The sequence below is a fragment of the Leguminivora glycinivorella genome, chromosome 14 (genome assembly GCF_023078275.1).
Source record: "Leguminivora glycinivorella isolate SPB_JAAS2020 chromosome 14, LegGlyc_1.1, whole genome shotgun sequence".
Classification (NCBI taxonomy): Eukaryota; Metazoa; Arthropoda; class Insecta; order Lepidoptera; family Tortricidae; genus Leguminivora; species Leguminivora glycinivorella.
Window position 1 is genome coordinate 18992128 of NC_062984.1, and position 22065 is coordinate 19014192.

At 36.9% G+C, this 22065-nt stretch overlaps 2 protein-coding genes across 3 annotated transcripts in view; one reads left to right on the forward strand and one right to left on the reverse strand.

The window, feature by feature from the left end:
* LOC125233371 (klaroid protein-like) overlaps positions 1-8369 on the reverse strand; it is a 50145-nt gene extending 41776 nt beyond the window's left edge. Inside the window, exons 1-2 of one of the 2 annotated variants that reach the window (XM_048139364.1) lie at positions 7844-8369; positions 6202-6397 (exon numbers count right to left, since the gene is read on the reverse strand). In XM_048139364.1, coding sequence (XP_047995321.1) covers positions 6202-6397; positions 7844-7998 — 351 coding nt within the window. In that variant the 5' untranslated portion in view covers positions 7999-8369. Of the gene's footprint in view, positions 1-453; positions 614-6201; positions 6398-7843 lie in introns of those variants that run through there. The other variant, XM_048139365.1, reaches the window with a different exon arrangement.
* A 257-nt stretch (positions 8370-8626) lies between these two features.
* LOC125233370 (Fanconi anemia group I protein homolog) overlaps positions 8627-22065 on the forward strand; it is a 34057-nt gene continuing 20618 nt past the window's right edge. The window contains exons 1-4 of the mRNA XM_048139362.1: positions 8627-8842; positions 8912-9022; positions 13124-13296; positions 18359-18526. Of these exons, the coding sequence (XP_047995319.1) occupies positions 8744-8842; positions 8912-9022; positions 13124-13296; positions 18359-18526 (551 nt within the window). The 5' untranslated portion in view covers positions 8627-8743. The remainder of the gene's footprint in view (positions 8843-8911; positions 9023-13123; positions 13297-18358; positions 18527-22065) is intronic.

Consider the following 22065-nt stretch of genomic DNA (forward strand, 5'->3'; position numbering starts at 1 on the left):
GATACAGTCTTTATATAAAATATTTCAGAAGCGTGTGTGTCCATCAATATGAATTGCCCTAGGCCCTGTAGGCACTTTAGAATTCTGTCAAATTAACCAGCTACTTCATACAAGCAAAAGTGTTTGCCATAGAAGTCACATTGATGTTTACTGTGAAAAGGTTCTAGTGGCCTAACATTCAAATTGATTGTCTGTGACAATATATACAATGCAATTCTGTATAGTCAGCATCAGCAACACCAATTGTAGTCTAAAATAACGACGCATTATGTACCGGGAGTACCGGTTACCGCACACATAATAGGGACTACCGATACCGAATAGACGTCATTCTTTGAGTATCAATACGCAATAACAAAGACATATCGTGCTATACAATACCAATATAAAACACACCAAGTAACCGTGAAATGTCTGTTTAATATCTCTATGAAACAATTATAATCCACTCACCCAGAACAAAGCGCACATCTCACTCACCAATCGATTCTAAGAAACCAAACATCTCCATAGAAACGTACCTCACTCGCATCCTTGATTCCACAAAACCAGGTCAATTACGTCCGTAAATAACCAAATACTAAGTACCACTAAGAGTAAGGTTAAATGTATGTAAACTTCGTTACAAGACGACCGGCTCGGCTGCTTGGCGGGAAATGCCCATATGCGTACGGATTTAAAAATAAACCGCGTGGGGGATTCGAAAATCGAATCCATTTATAAATTTCGAGCGTTAGAGAACATGCTTTTAAATGCGTCAAACTAATTTAGATCTTAACAGAGTATCTTAAAGATTAAAATGGTTTGCTTGGGTTGGGAGGGAGTCTGTTTTTAATTGCTAGATTGTTATTTATGTGCTTTATATGTATAATTGAAATTGAATGTTATCGGCGGTTTGTCTAATGGCCGCTGTACACACATGGCCAACAGTTCCACCAACCCCCTTGGCCATGTGTGTAGAGGGCTACTTGGCCGTAAGTTGGCAGTTGGCGCTTGCGCTTGCCGGCCAACCGATTCGTGTCGGTTTTTTGTCCACACATCAAAGGATCTTGGCGCCAATTGCCAACTGCGTTTACACGTTGGCGCTTCATTCAGTTGGTCGTCAGCCGTCAGAGAGGACGGTAGTGAAATATTTACGAAAATAATAAGTTTATCTATGTCAATAATAGTGTAGATTTTAGGAAATAAAATAACCTTGCAAATGTTTAATGTATTTCCTAAAAAAGATAAATGTTCTTATCATAATATTAAAAAAATTGTTAATATATCAAATAATTAAATTTTACTACGGGGTTATTATTTTTTAATCAAATTTTTCTGTCAATGTCTATGATCTAGAATTTCCTAGACTTTTCCATTCCACGTCCATCTTTCATGAAGAGCCAATGCCAAGTGATTGGTTCGCCAATGTGTAAACAGCGGCTCTTATCTTGGCCAAGGGGTTTCACAAAGGGCTGGTGGAACCGTTGGCCATGTGTGTACAGGGGCCATAATGGCCGCTGTACACATATGGCCAACGGTTCCACCAACCCCCTTGGCCAAGCGTGTAGAGGGCTACTTGGCCGTAAGTTGGCAGTTGGTGCTTGCGCTTGCCGGCCAACCTATTGGTGTCTGTTTTTTGTCCACACATCAAAGGATCTTGGCAACAATGGCCAACTGCGTTTATGGCCGCTGTACACATATGGCCAACGGTTCCACCAACCCTTTGTGAAACCCCTTGGCCAAGATAAGAGCCGCTGTTTACACATTTGGCGAACCAATCACTTGGCATTGGCTCTTCATGAAAGATGGACGTGGAATGGAAAAGTCTAGGAAATTCTAGATCATAGACGTTGACAGAAAAATTTGATTAAAAAATAATAACCCCGTAGTAAAATTAAATTATTTGAAATATTAACAATTTTTTGAATATTATGATAAGAACATTTATCTTTTTTAGGAAATACATTAAACATTTGCAAGGTTATTTTATTTCCTAAAATCTACACTATTATTGACATAGATAAACTTATTATTTTCGTAAATATTTCACTACCGTCCTCTCTGACGGCTGACCACCAACAGAATGAAGCGCCAACGTGTAAACGCAGTTGGCCATTGGCGCCAAGATCCTTTGATGTGTGGACAAAAAACCGACACCAATCGGTTGGCCGGCAAGCGCAAGCGCCAACTGCCAACTTACGGCCAAGTAGCCCTCTACACGCTTGGCCAAGGGGGTTGGTGGAACCGTTGGCCATGTGTGTACAGAGGCCATACACGTTGGCGCTTCATTCAGTTGGTCGTCAGCCGTCAGAGAGGACAGTAGTGAAATATTTACGAAAATAATAAGTTTATCTATGCCAATAATAGTGTGATTTTAGGAAATAAAATAACCTTGCAAATGTTTAATGTATTTCCTAAAAAAGATAAATGTTCTTATCAGAATATTCAAAAAATTGTTAATATTTCAAATAATTTAATTTTACTACGGGGTTATTATTTTTTAATCAATTTTTTCTGACAACGTCTATGACCTAGAATTTCCTAGACTTTTCCATTCCACGTCCATCTTTCATGAAGAGCCAATGCCAAGTGATTGGTTCGCCAATGTGTAAACAGCGGCTCTTATCTTGGCCAAGGGGTTTCACAAAGGGCTGGTGGAACCGTTGGCCATATGTGTACAGCGGCCATAATGGCCGATAAGAATGTCGAGTGCAATAAAGCGAGACTGATATGGATTCCTGATCTATTTACTATGTTAAGCCTCTTATGTTAAACAGTCTTTGAGAATATCGGGTTATGAATACGAGTTAAGTAACTGATAGATAATGTTATCTTAGCAAAACCTCATATATTAATGTATATTGATTTAAAAAGTAAGCTTCTCCATAAATAAGCGTAGTTCAGCTCTTTACCGAAGAAAATGAGGGCGTAAAGAAGCAAAGTCGTCCAATTCGTCCACTATCCTCTAATGTTTTTTTCAATAGTCATACTTATGTTGAGACACCTATAGTATATTGTGTTTGCTTACTCAGCCATGAAAGACGTTGTCGGTTTACCTGACACTAAGTACTTGCATCTATAGTCTGTTATATTATTATAGTAGACTAAGGCCAACGATGTCAATAACAATGAATAGGTACCTAATTTAGGTTTATAATTGTTTTTCTTTATCTATTAGTTTTATTTTGAGAGATGAGATGTTTTTAAAGTGGAAATTGGCATCTGTTTATAGTCAATAGACAGCTGTTTACTAGAGATATCGTTGAATAAACAAGGACATAGTATAGTGGCCATAACGAGGCGGCGAGTGTTTACAAAATGATCGGAGTAATGGTCACGAAGTTGCAGCTGCGCCCTCCCAGGAATTTGATACTAATGCAAACATGAAATTGAGAACTTTGACATTTGTCATGTTTATACATACTATGTCGAAGGAAATAAGTATACGGGCCCGCCTGGTAGTGAGCACTGTGAGCAGTCACTGTAACCTGTGGACGTATGAAACTCCTAAAATGTTACATGCACGTTACCAATGCCAACCCCAACACCCTCAGCCGAGCCGAACAATTGAATTGTTTTCTACGCAACCTGGCAACTTTACTAACTGGCAGGAACACAACACTATGAGTAGAGGTTTTTTTTTTGTAAAATGCGAGCAACGTAGATGGACATAGGTACGTTTTCACGATAGATGACCAGTATGCCAATGGGTATAGCTTAGTTATAAGTGTGGACAACGGCGACGGATTAATAAACTTCCAAGAAATGACTCAAATGACGCAATAACTGAACTATATAGATGACGTATTAACAGGAAAGCGAATTAGGATCAAGGACAATGCTCAGACGATTTTTGCTCTTTCTATTCAGACACGAAGGTCATTGCTAGAAATATAAACGTCTGGAGGAAAGCCAGTCAGAAGCGATTTAAACCAGAAATGCTATGATGTTGAGAGATTTCAACAGATTATATTACAATCGTTTTAGTGCCTCAATGTTCGCTGAATGTGTTTATGCCTAAATTCGAATGCCGTATACCTGACTCGCTTACAACAAAGAAGGTACACGGATATATGAAGGAAGGAGATCGGATATGGCGGGAGATTTGTATCGAATACGCCTGCCGCAAGTCTTGAACCCACACAAAGCACACACACTTATAGATGGACGCTCCAATTGCGTTAATTCACGCACATCATTCACATGTCACAGACGCGAACATACATGAGCATTTCTTTTTTTTTTGCCACTTTTATGAAGTGTGATATTTAAAAAAAAAAATACTTATGCTATTTCTACTCAGAATTACTAGCCTTTTCAATCCTAGGTGTAAAAAAAAATTGTCCCATACAATTTTTTCTTATTTTGTTACCATTTTCCGTACATGTTGTATGGGGTAACAAAAGAGGAAAGTAACAAAAATGTATGGAAATTCTGGGACACTTTTTGTCTCCCAGTGAGATTGAAAGTACCCGTGATTCTGATTACAATTGACCTAAAATTCCCTAAAACAATAAAAAAAAAAATTATTGGCAAAAAAAAAAAGAAATGCTCACATGCGAACGACCAGCGACTCGTGTACGCTCAATGAGCTAACAACTGAGACACGTCCGCCGGCGGCTTGTCCTCTCTAGTATTATAAATGCTCTATTCTATACACGAAGGACACTGACACAATTTTATGCTCAGGTTAGGGAGTCCTATTACTAAAAAGTGCTATTAGTCTTGTAAAATTCCCAGTAAAAACCGTACCTACTCGTACTCCCCAGCCCACTGATGCTGTATCAATGTATAGGGGACGATATTGTTTACCATCAGGCGAATCACCAGCTCATACCGCTCTGTCATTAAAAAAATCTTGTAGCTGTATTAACCAGCCCTTATTGAATAGTGCTTAAGTTAAGAGGTTTGCTAGAATTTATTATTAATTTATTACATCAATACATTATTATTACATTTTTATACAAGCCTATTAAAGGAATTCTATGAACATTTCGACGCGCTCCCAATTCGAGTAAAATATTTCCATAAGTCGTGAGTACGGTGTCCTTGCAACTGTCTTGTTGGATACAAATGTGTCAACTGCATTGTGTCCTGAACTCTGAATACTTGTATGAACCCTATTGTTATTTTGGACAACAATATGTTTGGAGTTTTGGAGATCAATCAATGTAGCATCATAAATCATTTAAACCAGTTCTTTTTCAATAGAAAATAGAAATACCTACCCAATGTCTCATTCTTGACATAACAGAGTTTGTAACAAAGATTATCATGTCATGTTTTACAGCAGTGGTGGGCAAAGTACGACCTGCGGACTATGTCCGGTTCGCGAAAGGATTGTTTCCAAAATAGTGTGCGGTATGGACAGCACTGTAGTAAGAATGCATTTTGGTGTAAATCTGGCCCGCCTCTAAAAAATTCTTCATATTTTGGCCCCCAGTGAAAAAAGTTTGCCCACCACTGTTATACATTAATGTGACTTGAATAAAAATTGTAGCAAATTTTAATAGACATCTCATACGCCAATTCATTATACCTTGTAGGCTTGTAGGTACAAAGAGCAACTTACTGACCTCAACTAGACCGCATCTGTTTGCAAATAGGGACCACTAACCAAAGGTCACTTGACTGGATTGGTGCTTAATTTATTTAACGGAAATAGTTTACAAATTACAGCTAAGATTTCTGGTTTTAGTTAATTTGTATATGCAAACAACATTCAATCGTTGAAATTATGGTTACTTTTCAAAGGAGTATATTGAAATAAGTTTGTTATGGCTGAATCAGAAATAAAACTATGACTAATTGCTTTCTAAGTTCAATCCATCTCATACACAAATGTTCAGTCTGGTTTATTATAATAAACTAGGTTTTGCCCGCGGCTTCGCTCGCGTAAGAAAGAGACAAAAAGCATCCTATGTCACTCTCCATCCCTTCAACTATCTCCACTTAAAAAATCACGTCAATTCGTCGTTCCGTTTTGCCCCGAAAGACGGACAAACAAACAGACACACACACTTTCCCATTTATAATATTAGTATGGATATGTCTTTATCCATTAGCCCTGTATTTGATTAATTGTTTAAAATTAGTTTTTATATATTTTGCATAATTCATATGCTCTCCTTTAGTCATTTTGCCATTAAAATTCACCCTTATGAGGTACCTATAATTAGATAAACTATTGATTGTTCAGTGATTATAAAGTTAACACACCTGGAATATCTCCTTCCTGTGCCCCCTGAGCCGGTCCAGGCTCTCCTCGGAGGAGTAGTCAGAGGTCTTGACCAGGTTCTCAGTGGCTGCCTTCATGGACTGCCGGGTCCGAGTGGCCGGCGGAGAGACCAGCTCTTCTGATTCTTCTCTTATCACTTCTGTTGTTGTTGTTCTTGTTGTGGTTTGTTGTAGTTGCCTGTGAAGTTTTTAATCATATTAAAATTTTATTGGAATTGCCATCATTTATACCAGCATTATCAAATAAATAAAATAAATAAATAAATATTGGGGACACCTTACACAGATCAACTTAGCCCCAAACTAAGCAAAGCTTGTACTATGGGTGCTAAGTGATGATATACATACTTAAATAGATAAATACATACTTAAATACATAGAAAACATCCATGACTCTGGAACAAAAATATCTGTGCTCATCACACAAATAAATGCCCTTACCAGGATTCTAATCCAGGACCACGGCTTAGCAGGCAGGGTCACTACTAACTGAGCCAGACCAGTCGTCGAATATTTATTATAGGTATCATTAACCAATTTATCTAAAGTAAAAGTCTTGCAATTCAATAGTTTGTCTGTGCTCTATTAACTACAATCTCTTTGGTGAAACGCAGCAAAGCAACTTGTTTATAGTTTTAGTTATGAATAATGCATGTTTCTATCAATGTCTATGTCAAGAACATTCATTGTTGTAATGTATAAAATATTACATATAAGCTCTGATTTTAATGTAACCTACTTTACTGGAAATAATGATGAATATTATGGTGATGCACAGTTGTTATAGTTCCCGGTAATGCAATAAAATTAATTTATGGGTAAAATTAATATTTAAATAAACATAATTTGTAAGTAATTTATTTTCTCCAAAAGTATATGTAATTTTATAATGTAATCTCCCACTGCAGAAATGTAAGATAGGTAATAATTTCCAATAAGAATAAGTTCACCTTTGTGCATTGTACATATTATATTTAATTCATAATTTTGACTATTTTATAAAATTACATACTAATAAAGGATATAAATCAAACTTGATCTGCCAGTAATCATAAAATCAAGGACACACATAAAGTCCACTGCAGTCATAAAAGCCGTGCTTTTGTCAAGTGACAATGTTTCAAGGTAAGGTCTCTCATGAGGTCACCATGACCTCAAAATAATGGGGATTTTGTAGCCTATGACATCACTAGGTAAACATAACATGTACACCCATGATGTCACTTTGATTACTTATCTATGTTTCAATGATATCAACTTTTCTATCTTGAATAAGAACTGATAAGATTGATGAAAAACATAAGTAAAATTTCACACTGACTTGCACTTTGAGCATACCCTTTGTGTTTATTTATAAATTATTGATAATAAGAACAAGCAGCTGAAACATAACACCTGCTTTTTTTGATCAACTTGCATGCAAAACTCGTAAAATATTAAGTACCTATTCATACTGTTTGTTACCTGGATGATTTTCATAACCACTAACCTTTTCAAATGTAAATAAGGAACGGGTTTATTTTCTAATTCCTAACAATAACATTCTCAAAATAAAAGAAAACAATCGTGTTCTAAAACGCGTGGGATTGCGTAAAGAAAACAAACCAGTTTAACCGAAACTCACTTGATAGGGGTGCTTCTTTTGATAGGTGTTTTCCGCCCCGACTTGTGCGTGTGCTCCTCCGTCTCCGTGCAGTGCTCATGGTCGCAGCTCGATCGCAGGAAGGGTGTCTTCGACCGCGACCTTGACCGCAATCCACTAACGGTTGAGCCCTCCATCTCCGATAAACGTGTGACACAAAATTTCACGATATCACCTTTTCGACATCTTCAGAAACCGTGACCTATTTGTGAGAACCGGTCCAAATGCAGATTAGTTCATCGATCACTGATACGCGCTGATTATTGCACAAGGAAATCTATTTCGGTGGCTTCGGTGATGCCGCCAAAAGTAACGTAACAACACCTTGTTGATTTTTAATGTTCCACAGCACAGAGTTTTATTACACTTGAATTATGAGAAACATATGTTTCTATAATGTCTCTTAACTATAAATAATTTAATACAAATAATGTATTGTGTATAAATTAACCCGTAACGATGAAATTCGTAAATTTCGTAACTGCCAGAAAGCGCTCGCTAAACATAAACTGATGACGTCATCAGTAGTAGAACCGTTGCTTGTCTATGACATATGTTGTTTGAGTTAAATTTTCTTTAGCGCAGTTCAAATTATAACGAAATAATTGTCTATGGCTATGGCTATACGAAAGATAAAAGATAAGGTGCTAATTTCTACTTGAGCAAGCAAAACGGTGTTCTCTCCATTTATATGACTAACAAATGACTAACGTTTCGAGTTATCCCCGCAAGCACCAACTAAATGCCTGTGGAACATACACTGCGTATACCGAATTGAAACAAAAACATTTGGCGGGAGGCTTGTGTGAACTGTCATTACCTGTCACTAACTTCAGTGGCTGGCCTGGTTCATGTTTGTTTACGATTTATTTTGAAAATAAAATGGAAGTGAACGAGTTATTTACAAAGTTAAAAGAACTTGGCCATACAAATACAAAACGAGCTGAATTACGTGACCTATGCAATCAAAAGCTTGACCAGGTAAGTCGCAATGTCCTCGTGGCTCCTTGCAAAAGGTTCGTGGTGGTAATACGTCTGTTTTATTTTCAGATATTGAAGTATTTACCACGGCGAATTCTGAATAGTGATGGAAGTAAAATAATAGATTGCTTGTTCAATGGATTTCCAGACAACACTCCATCGTATCGGTCTAAAATCAAGGTACAGTTAGACTTCAACCTTTAATGATATACCTATTTTTACTTTCCATTAACACAAGTAACACAACCTGACACTCATAAAATCATACAGTTGTTTAACTATTATTCCCAACGTTATTGATTATAGTATGTGTTGTCTAATAACACAATCATCCTATTCGGATGACCAAAGCTAGGAACATACTACGCGGACGTCCGTCGTAAAACGACCGCGACCGCGACCTATCAGTGTGCACGGAACAAAACATCCAGAGAGCCAGATTTCGATCGGACGTCCGTGCGCTCAAGGCCACGTCCGCGTCCGTCGACCGATAGTTTGCACGGTTATGTGTATTTCCATTGTCCAGATTCCCGTCCGCGGTCGATTCACGACGGACGTCCGCGTAGTGTGTTCCTAGCTTTATCTGTAGTCAACTTGTCATGACTTGTTCTCATAGCTTAGACTAGAGATGGGCGCTGACGGGTAAATACCGGGAAAATACCCATATCTACCCAATCCACCCGGTATTTACCCGTATCTACCCAAATTTTTTTTTTTGGATGTTAAATTGTCAATGCCATGTATGTTGTGGGTATGAATAAAGAATATATCTATCTATCTATCTATCTATCTAAATGAGCGGGTATAAAAAATAATCTATGAAATTAAAGATTATTCTTAATTTACATGACTGAAATATATTTTTCTACTAAAATGAATATATATATTTGACTAACTAATATTAAAATGTTAACAGAAATTCCAAATATTCCAATATATCATATGTAATTTACCACATTCAATTAAAAAGTTGTATTCCCCAGATGTTTTAGGCCCACTAAGTATTCAAATAACTTACTTAACTTAAACACGGTGGACAGACAAACACAAATTCATTAGCCAATGAGGTCACAGCTTTGCAAAACGCCAGGTAGGTGCATCCGTATTGAAAGGGTGCAATTAGTCACTTGACCGGTCAGTTACTTTTTTTTATTTTTATTTATGGGGATACTTATACTTTAGTTTGTACTTAGCTAAACAAGCGCCACGTCCACGTGTGATTTTAATTAACACTTGCTTTGAATTCGGACTGTAATAATGCCTTCTATGTGACTTCGCCTAGATACTGGACTTCGGCTAGATAGTAGGCTTTACCAAACAAACAGCTATATCCCAAGTAACATTTTAGTGCTATTATTTTGGTTTTTGACGCTAAAAGCTACTATAGATGTCGTATAAAGGTTTTCGGCGTGACCGCCTGTCGTATAAAAGCCTCCAGTAACACCTTTTAGCTCTATAAGCTTATACCGCTAAAAGATGTTATTAGGAAGTGATGTAAACGTTTATATCACCATTTTATAGAGCCGCTATAGGCCTGGTCTATAACAGGATCAAATATGACTACTATAGGTCTATATTATTGTATAATTTAATCAAAAAGTAACACAGTATTACAGTTTACACCAAGGCACTGTGAAACTACAAAAATACAAAACAAGACTTACAAAAAAAAATACAAAAGACATAATGTTACTACTGGTGGGAACCTATAATTGGCTGTTTGTTACTAGGGTTATATTATCTATCCTGAATTTTAAGCTGTTGGTTCTCCAAATAATAAATAAATAAATAAATAAATAATAATAGTGTTAGGAATCACTGCTATGCAATCAATTTGCGCTATTAAGGTTCCCGACAAGCCGCTATAGTTGTTGCGTTATACAGCTAAAAGGTGTTATTAGGAAGTGATGTAAACGTTTATATCACCATTTTATAGAGCCGCTATAGGCCTGGTCTATAACAGGATCAGATATGACTATTATAGAACAATATTATTGTATAATGGTGTTAGAAATCACTGTTATGCAATCAATTTGCGCTATTAAGGTTCCCGACAAGCCGCTATAGTTGCTGTGTTATACAGCTAAAAGGTGTTATTAGGAAGTGATGTAAACGTTTATATCACCATTTTATAGAACCGCTATAGGCCTGGTCTATAACAGGATCAAATAACCTACTAAAGAACAATATTATTGTATAATAGTGTGAGGAATCACTGTTATGCTATCAATTTGCGCTATTAAGGTTCCCAACAAGCTGCTTATAGTATTTTTAGTAGTTGTGTTTTAACAGATTTAAAACCTAACTATACCACTATTTTGGGATATAGTGGCTTTGGAAAACACTGCTATAGTATTTAACACTGTAGTAGTGTTATGAATACCATTATAGAGCTATTTTGCTGTATAATGAAGTTTTCAGAATACGTTTATATAGCTTTGAAAAGCGTTAATAGTCGTTTTCTAATGCCTTTTATATCTCATCGCCGTATACGCCACAATGACTCTTTTATACATATCACAGAACTGTTGAATAATGGTTTCGGTATCTCTTTTAAAACACAATAGCGTTATAGCTGAGTTTACTATATGTTTTATAAACCAAATCAGATATATAAGAGTAGAAAACGATTACTTTTAAATGATAATTTTAACCTTAAAAGGCTGCTTTATGGTGTTTATACATCGTAATTATGAAATCAGGCCAAAGATGCGGTATCTGGTTCCGTACAGTGTTTTTCTAGAAATTAATTTTAAAAATACACAAAGCGACCAATAAAATTGTAGTTTAGATTTGTCATACTAAAAAGAAAACAACATTTATTAATACTGTTTAAAAGATCTTTCTATAGTAAAACATTGAAAACAAGTATTGTTTTCTATATAAAGAACTTATAAGTTAAACTGGATCATAGTTAAATTCTCATGCAACCCTAATTGAATCCACGATGGCGGGCTTATGGCAGTGAATGCGTATAAGTGATATAGTCGAACTATAAAAGCGTATGTTTTACTTCTTGGATCCATAGTAGAAACTATGGTGCCAATAATTTTATTGTATTAAATTATATTTATTTATTTTATTCAAAACATGTATAAATCGAGGGCGCATTTAAAATACTCCATTAAACTAATATTATTTTAACGGTAATATTTCCATCGCATACCTTTTTGCAGTAATTATGGAAGTATACGAAATCCAAATTATGTTAATTGACACTAAACTTCACAAGTTCACACGACACTTTTCATTAAGTTCCTCGTTTAGAACAGTTTTTACACACATTAAATTATTTTAGAAATTTCGCATTAAAAGGGACGGCAACTGCTATTATAGAACAAAATAACCTGTATAACGGAATCTCAAATGCTACTATAGCATAAATTGATACTATAATAGCGTTACTGTGTCCTCTATGTCAACAAATTAGCACAATAGTCATCATTACATCACCATTATAGACCTTAAACGTCACGGATGATACTGCTATAGGCCTATTATATCACTAAATGGCTGCATAATTGCGCCAAATCGGCTCTACAGTACCAATATAGACTATTTATAGGACCATTTAGTGTGATTTAATTCGGTGTCCTCAACCACTATAGGACCAGAAATTGTTACTTGAGAGGAACTATAATAAGCACACAAAATTTCATCCCCATCGGTTCAGCCGTTTAGGAGGAGGAGGTAACAAACACACAAGCATGTCAATGATATTAAACAAATTCCTTATTCAATACAAATACTTCGACATATGTTTATAGAACTATATTAATAAAATATAAATATATTATACAATACCAAGAAAACATTTTTTCACGATTAAATTCAATTTATGACCCATTTTATTACAATATTTATTTATACCCACCCATTAGGGTAGAAAAGGTAAATATCGGGTAGATTGGGTAAATACCCGGTAAATACCCGATATCTACCCCGGGTATTTTCCCGCCGCCCATCTCTAGCTTAGACCATCATACATACACATACTTACTATGACATACCCGATTTTGAAGTATTACTTTTTTAGGCAATGTAACAATGAGACATTGTAATTAAATTATTTTTTATTGTAGATCGTCATCATCATTCCCTTGCCCTTTTCCTATTATTTGGGGTCGGCGCAGCAGATCATCTTCCTCCATTCCTCTCTATCAGCCGTCATTTCCATACTAATACCTTTCACTCTCATATCATTGTTCACACATTCCATCTATCTGTAGATAAAATAATTTAAAACTGTTTCTCTTATTCTTATCTTTTTTACATTCCCAGGTGATTGACATAGTCATAAAGACATTGCGGAAGGAGACCACATCTCTGACGCACTGCGGAGACCTGATCAGTAGAATAGGTTTGGAGCTGGTGAAGGCACCTTCGAGTGAGCTGGTGCAGTGGTGCAATGATACAGTTCAGTCCATTGTGGATGATAGTGATGTTAATATGATGTAAGTATATGTATAATAATACTATTTAGAGGTCATTAAAATCTTTTTTGCTTACTTGAATTAGAGGGTTAATTTAATTTAGGAATCAAATTTGAGAAATGGCTATCATAATTCATATAGGTAAGCCAAATATTGTATTACTAGTTTTTTTCCACGGCTTCACTCATGTTAGAGACAAAAAGTAGCCAATGTTACTCTCCATCCCTTCAACCAAAATGTTCGACAATTAATGGACTGTATGGGGGCGAAAAGGGGAAAACGATAGAGTGGAATTTAGGGCCGAGTCAGCAAGGAAGTTGGTATGGAGTGAAGATGATAAATGTGATGTTAGACGACTAAGTGTGAAATAAGTGTAAGCGAAGTTTACCTTACAGTCCGGGAATGTGAGGACTGAGTCGTTGGTCGCGCTGTAGGCCCGCTGGCGGTGATTTCAGCTCCTTGTCGCAAGCTAGAGGAAGCGTAAAACCGTTACCTTCGAGCTTTCAACTTAGACCTTCGACGTTCTCTCCACGGATGATCCTGGCGCTCTCCGATACACAACACTTATTGAAATGATATTAAACTACGGGTGATGGTGCTTTTAATGATTCACTGCGAGAAATAGCGAGACTGGCTAAGGTGATGGTGACTGTTCGCGAATCTGTTGCGTACTGGCTCTGTCAATTGCATGACAGAGCAACCGTTTTTTTTTTAATATTCAAATTTTAACCGTGACAAAGTGTTGCCACAGTTAACATGAAAAAATATCCAAAAAATGATGAGCAAAACTGAACATTCCGCCCACCAAAATACACTAGTATTTTGACGTAGTGTGAGAAAAAAAATAAAATAAAAAAAGAATGGCGAAAACGATACGGATACGAAAACATTAAAATTAAACGAGAAAATAGACGACACAATTGAACAGCTTTAGAGCAGCAGCTACACCGGCAATGGGCACAGCTTGACCACAGGCCGTTTGTACAACCCTGTGGCAGTGCGCACGGAAACCACACGACAGATTCCATCGGATCCGGGGTGTGTCTCGACGATGCGACCCAGGGGCCATTTCATTGGGCTCGTCTGCTCGTTTATGACGAGCACGAGTGCTCCGACCTGGATGTTAGACTCTTTGTCGTGCCACTTCATCCTCTGTTGGAGAGTATGCATGTACTCCTTAGACCATTTGCTCCAGAAGTCTTGGTGCATTTTCTGCAGCAGCTTCCAGCGTTGGAGAGGACCAACCCGGACGTCTGCCAGATCCTCCTCAGGCACGACCGACAGGGGTTCTGTGGTCGTGCCTGAACTAATATTCTGAACAATAAATATAATTTAAAAAATACAGGCATCGTAGTCGCAGAATTCATGAATGCTACAGCTTTAGAAAACCGACGTACACTCAGAGATACACTCAAGAGCGCAAGAAAGCAAGGACTACACCCAATAGTTAGAAACGGAAAGGTATTTGTAAACGGTACAGAGTACAGGCTGCCACTCTCTAGTCCACCCAAACAAGATCGACCGTCCAATGCGGTACTACACACCTCTAAACTGAGTACAAGTGCGACAACTCAAAGTTCTGCAGCAAAACCTAACCCTACCAATACCAATAAAAATGAGGAAATACATTTAAAAAAAGACTCCTCTACATTTCGTTCCTAACATACATTTTTTCTTCCAAAACATGCAAAGTTTATGGAACAAGACTCACATATTACAGGCATTTACAGAAGAAAAAGAAAAACAATTTCAAATATTGTGCATCTCGGAAACTTGGTTAAACAAAGAAAAAGAAGAACTTTTGGAAATAGCCGGCTACACCATCAGCTCATCATACTCTCGCTCCCAATATGTAGGTGGAGGCGTGCTAATAGCCTCAAAAAATGGACTTGAATGCCGTGATCGCCCTGATATAACATCAATGTCTTTAGAAAAAATCATAGAAATAAGTGCGGTTGAGCTCCCGCAAATAAACTTTTTAGTGTTAAATATATATTTGCCAAATAGTAAGAGAGAACCGGAAATATATTTTTCATGCCTCACAAATATTTTACAATTAATTAATCTTAAAGATAGCAATAAAAACATTATACTAGGAGGAGACTTTAATATAGACTTTCTCACAGACAATAGCGAAAAAAATAGACTGTCAAATTTAATGTTATCTTTCAACCTCCATCAAAGAGTAAGAGAGCCAACTCGTGTCACACAAACTTGTTCAAAATGCATTGATTTAATATTTACCAACTTTAACGTCAAAGATTCTACAATAGGAGTCCATGATTTCGGTTTTTCAGACCACAGAGCTATCTTGCTCACAATACCAATTACAACCCCAAATATGCAAAACTTAACTGTTTTTAAAAGACTTTATAATCAAAATAACATAGGGAAGTTCAGAAATGAAATTGAAGCGGTAAACTGGAATGAATTACTTTCATACACTCGCGATGTGAATCAAAATTATAATACATTTCAAACCACTTTAGAATCAGCTCTTAATAAATGTATTCCCAAAAAGAATGTCAAAATTAAACCAAAACTTAAAAAGACCCATTTAACTCCGGGGCTGAAAACTTCATGCCATAATAAAAGATTGTTAAAACTCCTTGTATCCCAAACTAAAAGTAAGGTACTGCGATCTTACTATAGGCAATATTGTAAAATATTAAAAAAAGCAATTAAAACGTCAAATAGGCTAAACAATAAACATAAACTAAATAAGTCAAGTAACAAATCTAGAACAATGTGGCAAATAATTAACACTGAACTTAACAAAAACCGCGCGAAAAATAAAAATAATTTTCAGATCAAAAGTTCAGATAAAAGTATTATACAAGATCCTATACAAATAGCCGATACCTTTAATAATTATTTTACTGACATTGGAAATTCTCACTTACCAACCAGTAGTACGATGCCCTTAACCAATCCAATCAATAAATCGTTCTTCCTTAGTCCAGTAGAGCCCAAAGAAATAAACTCAATATTAAAAAATCTTAAAAATAAAACGTCATTTGGAGTAGATGAGATTCCCCAAACTTTGATTAAAACTTGTGCCGATATATTAACTTACCCCCTAACTTGGCTAATAAATCAATCCTTCTCCGAAGGAACTTTTCCAGAAGCACTCAAAATCTCTCTTGTAAAACCAATTTATAAGAAAGGTGATAAGCAAGATATAAATAATTATAGGCCTATAGCGTTACTTCCTAATGCGGCAAAAATATTTGAAACGGCAATGGTTAAGCGACTCTACTCATTCTACGAAAAATTCAAAATTCTACACGAAAACCAAGACGGATTTCGACCAAACCGTTCTACATCTTTAGCTATCTACAAATACGTGCAAGAAATCATAAATGCAATAAACGACAAAAAATACGCTGTCGGGCTTCTGCTCGATATGAGCAAAGCGTACGATAGAGTTCGCTATGATATTCTATTAGATAAATTATATAGCACTGGAATCAGAGGAATAGCACACAAGTGGTTTGCATCCTACCTCAGTAATCGCTCTCAGATTACTGAAATAGAACATACAAACTATGCGACAGGTCAAATAGAATATTTCAGATCAGATAGAGTAAATCTTAGAGGTTCAATTCCCCAAGGTAGCGTCCTCGGATGTATTTTATTTTTAATCTATATCAATGACCTACCAAACGCAATAGAACATCATAGCGCTCTTTTTGCAGATGACGTTTCGGTGCTTTTTTCATGTTCTAATGAACTAGAAGCTGAAAATAAGTTAAAATCATCAATGAAAAATATCGAGAAATGGCTAGACCTTCATAATCTTCAACTAAATTTAGAAAAAACTAAAATAATTCAATTTAAGCCCTATCAAAAACAACCACTATCCATTACGTTTAATTATAATGATAAAACTTTAGAATCAGTAAACACAGCTACAGTATTGGGCATCGACCTCGACACTAGCATGAACTGGAAACCTCACATTGAGAGATTAGCAAAAAAGCTTTCCTCCTTTAAATTTGCCCTAGAACACCTCAAACGAACGACCGACTTCCAAACAGCTCTTTCTGTCTACTATGCTTATGCCTACTCTAGAATGTCATACGGTATCGTACTGTGGGGAAATAGCTGCGAGACAGAAAAAATTTTCATTCTCCAAAAGAGGTGTATCCGAATACTCTCAAACATAGCTCAGATGGAGTCATGCAGGCACCACTTCTGGGAACTTCAAACGTTGACCCTCACTTCCATGTACATTTTGGAAGCATGTAAATTTGTAAGAAATCAAATGAATTTATTTACTCCGACCACATCAAAAATGAAAAGAAATAATCGCGACTTAAACAAACTGAAATTGCCCCTCTCAACATTAAAAATAGTTACGTCAAGCCCCCCGTATATGGTTATAAAAATTTACAATCACCTACCAAATTCGATCAGAAGTATAGAAAAACTGCCACTCTTTAAAAAACGCTTAAAAGTATATTTAATTCAAAAATGTTACTATAATTTAAACGAGTATTTTGAAGACACAAACGAGGAGTGAAAATGTTGATGGCTCTCTCCCTTACATTAAAAATAATGTATGTGCATGTTAGTTTTAAGTATATTGCTGTGCCCTTGCAGGGTGTCACATGTATACCGCACTATCTATTGTACCACCTAATTATGTAATGTGATTAATGCAATAAAATAATTTGAATTGAATTGAATTGAACTATCTCCACTTAAAAAATAACGCTGTTTTGCCATGAAGAATGGACAAAGAATTAACAAACAGACAGTCAGACACACACTTTCCCATTTATAATATTAAGTACCTATGGATTTTCTTTATTAGATGTTTCGCATGCATGAATAAATCATTTCATTTTCATTTCAGATGTAGGAAATGTGTTAATAATCTGTAATTCCAAAATTACAGATCTGGTAGCATTTATAGCCAGTCAAACAAGTTTGTCACTAGAAAAGGTGTGAATATCAAATTTTCTAAGTGATGGTAACCATTCGTACCTACAATCTAAACTTACTCCTTGACAGACTATAGAAGGCTCATGCCATAACAAGGCTTGTCTTACATTAAATTCTTATTAATATATTTCAGTTGGAGAGACATACTCCCTGAGTGCTTGAACAACATCTCGGCTTCAGGAACAGTGAAGCACTGCGGCACCGACATGACAGCTGCGGAATACAGGGAGCAGTGTATCCGGACTCTGTGCCAGTGCGGCTGGAAGGAGCGGCAGTTGGTGCAGCTCACCGCCATGTTCAAGTCAGTTCCATTTTTAATTAATAGTCTCTTAAAATACAGACTGTCCCTAAAACAAACGCCAACACGAAAAGTGGTAATAGGACATCACATGGAGTGATTTTGACCTTTATGAAAATGCCACGGTTTTTGAGATATTGGATTAATTTATAAAATGTAAAAAAGTGCCAACTTCTCGAAAACCATACCTTATCACCCCTTTTTGTTTTGGTGTTGGTTGTAGAGACACCCTGTATGTATGCTCTAAGTGTTTAAATAGTACATTTTTACAAAAATCTGTTGGTCTAATGCAAACTGAACTGAGAAAATATCTCAGAATGGAAGGGCACAGAGGCACAGACAACAAAAAAAATAAGAAAAATTGTAAAGCACGAAACATAAATAAAGCTATAATATCTATCTGTGGAACCATTTTTGCTAACCTTATGTACGATCTAGCTATCGTACAGCGTAGGTATAGCATATACTGTAGCAATGTCTTTACGCAAATATGCGCACTCGCGCGACCTAGATTATTTATTCAACACGTGTAATTGCATTAAGTACAAAAATCAGTGCATTAAAGACTATGGTTAACAACAAACGTATGTGAGTTATTTATGGGTTCCTGGGATTCTGACAGTACCGTCAACTGGCGCGTACATGTTGGTCCTTCGAGCTTAGTGATGGTGTTCAGAGAAAGTTAGTGTGGTTACCGTTTCAACTCGGTTGGCCTCCCACAAGCGGGTCTCACCAACTTAGTTGAGAGGACGTGGTGTCGCACAATGGATTTCAAGAATACCTACTAAGGAACCGTGACAAGCTATTGAATTTGCATTATTGACATTGACATTTATAGTACTATTTAAGGTACTTTATGACATTGGGCGTTTTATTGCTATTGACACTTGCATTATTGACATTGACATTTATAGTACTATTTAAGGTACTTTATGACATTGGGCATTTTATTGCTATTGACACTTGCATTATTGACATTGACATTTATAGTACTATTTAAGGTACTTTATGACATTGGGCATTTTATTGCTATTGACACTTGCATTATTGACATTGACATTTATAGTACTACTTAAGGTACTTTATGACATTTTGACATTTGACAAATCATACCTGCTTGAAGAGCCATGGATGATTACGATCGTATATTGCAACGTCAGAGGAGATCATCGATGCTATTCAGCGAGTGGAAACGAACTTCAAGAAAGACTCTGACTTCAGGAAAACCGAAGAATACTTACGGACGAGAATTGGCGCCGTAGACACGTTATGGGAAGAATTTGAGAAGAATAACTTGAAGCTTCGTGACGCACCTGACCAAACTGGGGAGTATTTTGTGGATAATGTGTACCAGCAAATGCAGGTTCGTACTGAGAACATTCGTACGATGCTTTCAAATTACCGTTTTGGGGAGCCATCGACTCCTAAGGCCACAGATACTCAACAGCAGCAGCAAACTAGCAAACTTAACGAGCTTTTTAGTGAGCAGAAAACTAACTTCAGAGCTTTTCAAAGGATTTTGAACTATATTGACATTGACAAGATATCGGAGAAATGGGAAATGGAGGATGAACTTCGTAACCTTCAGACTCGATGGGACACTATTGACACTTTGCATCTGAAAATTGACAACTTGCTCCAGGGATCGGATAAGGATTACGAAGAAAGATACTCTGTGTATGAAAAGAAGTATCGACTGACAAAGAGGGCGCTAAACCAGAAAATTTCTGCTGCAACTCATCTACACAAGTCAACGCCGCAAATGGGGATACCTAACTTTTACGGTGACTACTCTCAATGGCCTACATTTATAGATTTGTATAAGACTGCAATCCATGACAACCCTGTGCTATCTAAAGCACAAAAAATGCAACATTTAAAGGGGAAGCTGAAAGGCGAGGCACTACGACTCATTCAGCATCTCAGTGTGACTGCTGACAACTATCTCACTGCATGGGACTTGCTGTATCATCGCTACAACAATAATCAGTTACTCTTCACCCGGCAGATAGAGATATTTTTGAATCAACCTGCAAAAAACATACAAAAAGATGACATCGTGCTCATCAAGGAAGACTTTTTACCACCCGCGAAGTGGGCCATGGGTCGCGTGACAGACGTACATCACGGCAAGGACGGATACGTCCGTGTTGTTACGCTAAAAACAAAAGGAAGAGAAATCCAAAGACCCGTGGTCAAAATAGCTCCGTTGCCTATTCAAAAGTCGGAACAAACCAGTCCCATAGATCCTGACATGAAATCTGACTCCGTTCCACCAAAAACGCATAAACGAGCACGAGGCAATAAACAATGTTTTATAACATCGATGTTACTGTTATTAATGACATGTGTGCTACCGGCTACCGCCCAGACACTCCATATTGACAAGATACAAACCAACAACTCGCTTTATTTTGACAAAATTGCAGACATAAGGATCATACAGGACGAGTGGAAGATGGTCGCATTTTACAACATGACGACATATTGGGATAGCATATGTTCAATCGAAAAGTACATTCAACTTATAAAAACAAAATGCAACAATGACTACACATGTGCTCCAATTATTGCACAATTCGAACACGAGTTAAATGAACTGCGTCACTACAACGATTTGCTGACAAGTCACCCTAACACAAACCGCCAACGAAGAGGTCTAGCCAATGGAGTCGGCTATTTAGCTAATACCTTATTTGGCGTACTTGATGATCGATTTGCAGAAAAATATGAAAAGGATATTGACACAATTACGAAGCGAGAAGATCACATTTTCAACTTGTACAAAAACCAGACATCCATACTTGAAGCTCACAACAATATTCTCAAACGCAACGAGATTATCATGAAAAATCAATTTGACTCAATTGCAAAAACCGTCCATAATCTAATCGAAGATGTGAATCAAGCACAATCCACGAGTTTACGTTTACTGAACTCGTTCTCGCTACTTTCGTCTATGGTAGCGGCGGATGTCATCATCTCAAATTTAAGAAGAATTCAAGATACCCTAGTTGACACCGTCACTGACATATACCATGGTCGATTAAACGTGCATTTACTACCCCCGATGCAACTCCAACAACAGTTAGAACTGATATCGGGGCATATACAGGATGACCTCACCATTCCAGTTGACAACGCTGAAGACCTGTACGGGTTGCTCCATATCCACGTAAAAGTGACTCGAAAGACCTTAATAATGGAGATACGCCTACCATTATTAAACCGTGAACAGTTCGAGTTAGACTCTATTATCGACCTTCCACGCAGAAACGGAGACAACGCCATTTACATCTCAACAGCAACGAAATACATTGCAATTAACGTCAAGAAAGACACCATAATTCCAATGACAGAAACTGACATTCACGCATGCAACGCTCACAAAAATGATAAAATGTTCTGTCCTTTAAATCACCCTGTATACACAATGAAAGTCGGTGAATCTATTTGTGACATGCAATTGCTATTAAACAACAATAACAAACCTTATTGCCAAGCGACAGCCAAGAAATGCGCTGACAGGTGGATCAAATTAC